A 673-nucleotide genomic window follows, 5' to 3' on the forward strand; every position below is an offset into this window, starting at 1 on the left:
CAAAAGAGTGAGATTCTGTCTCAAAAAAAAAAAAACAAAAAACCCTATGAAATAGATATGATTAGTATCTTCATTTGAAGGATGAGGAAACTGATGCAGAGAGATTAAGGGTCTTGCCCAAAATATCCCACCCAAGTAAGTGGTGGAGCCAGGACTTGAACGCAAGTGATACATAACTTCACAGCTTGCACTGTTTACCACTCCTTTCTTCTGTGTTCACAATATAATCAGTCTGTCTATTATTTATTGGCTGGTTATTCTTACTTTTCCTAGGCTTTTAATTTAATCAGTAAACATTTAGTGAACACCAACCTGCTCTGCACCAAACACTGGTTAACATGGGGTCAGTTTGCTGTAAACTGTTACCCCCTTGTTAGTAAGAGGACAGGGAAAATCAGTACAGGTGTTTGAAAGTAAAGTTAGTTGCTTTGGTAAAATTTCTTTATCAGAAATGCCAGGTAAGATTTGATGTGTATCCTGAATCAGCTGGTTAAAGGCGTTTTGAACTAAGGAGATTATCTACATGTTTATTGAAAATTTGTTTATTGAGAACTTACTATGTATAAGATACTGTACAAGGATATGAGTCCCTGCCTTCCAGAAAGTTTAAAACATTACAATGCAAAAGCACACATTTGTGAAATGTGGTGTCTGAGAAAGAAGTACATGGAAA

The 673-nt window shown here is 36.0% G+C and overlaps 1 protein-coding gene across 1 annotated transcript in view; it reads left to right on the top strand.

Moving 5' to 3' along the window:
- Nucleotides 1-673, top strand: part of DDHD1 (DDHD domain containing 1) — a 100,146-nt gene that overhangs the window by 64,255 nt on the left and 35,218 nt on the right. The window contains exon 5 of the mRNA XM_012663742.1: nt 382-458. Within this exon, the coding sequence (XP_012519196.1) occupies nt 382-458 (77 nt within the window). The remainder of the gene's footprint in view (nt 1-381; nt 459-673) is intronic.

This window comes from Propithecus coquereli, unplaced genomic scaffold (assembly GCF_000956105.1).
Source record: "Propithecus coquereli isolate 6110/MARCELLA unplaced genomic scaffold, Pcoq_1.0 Scaffold83, whole genome shotgun sequence".
NCBI lineage: Eukaryota > Metazoa > Chordata > Mammalia > Primates > Indriidae > Propithecus > Propithecus coquereli.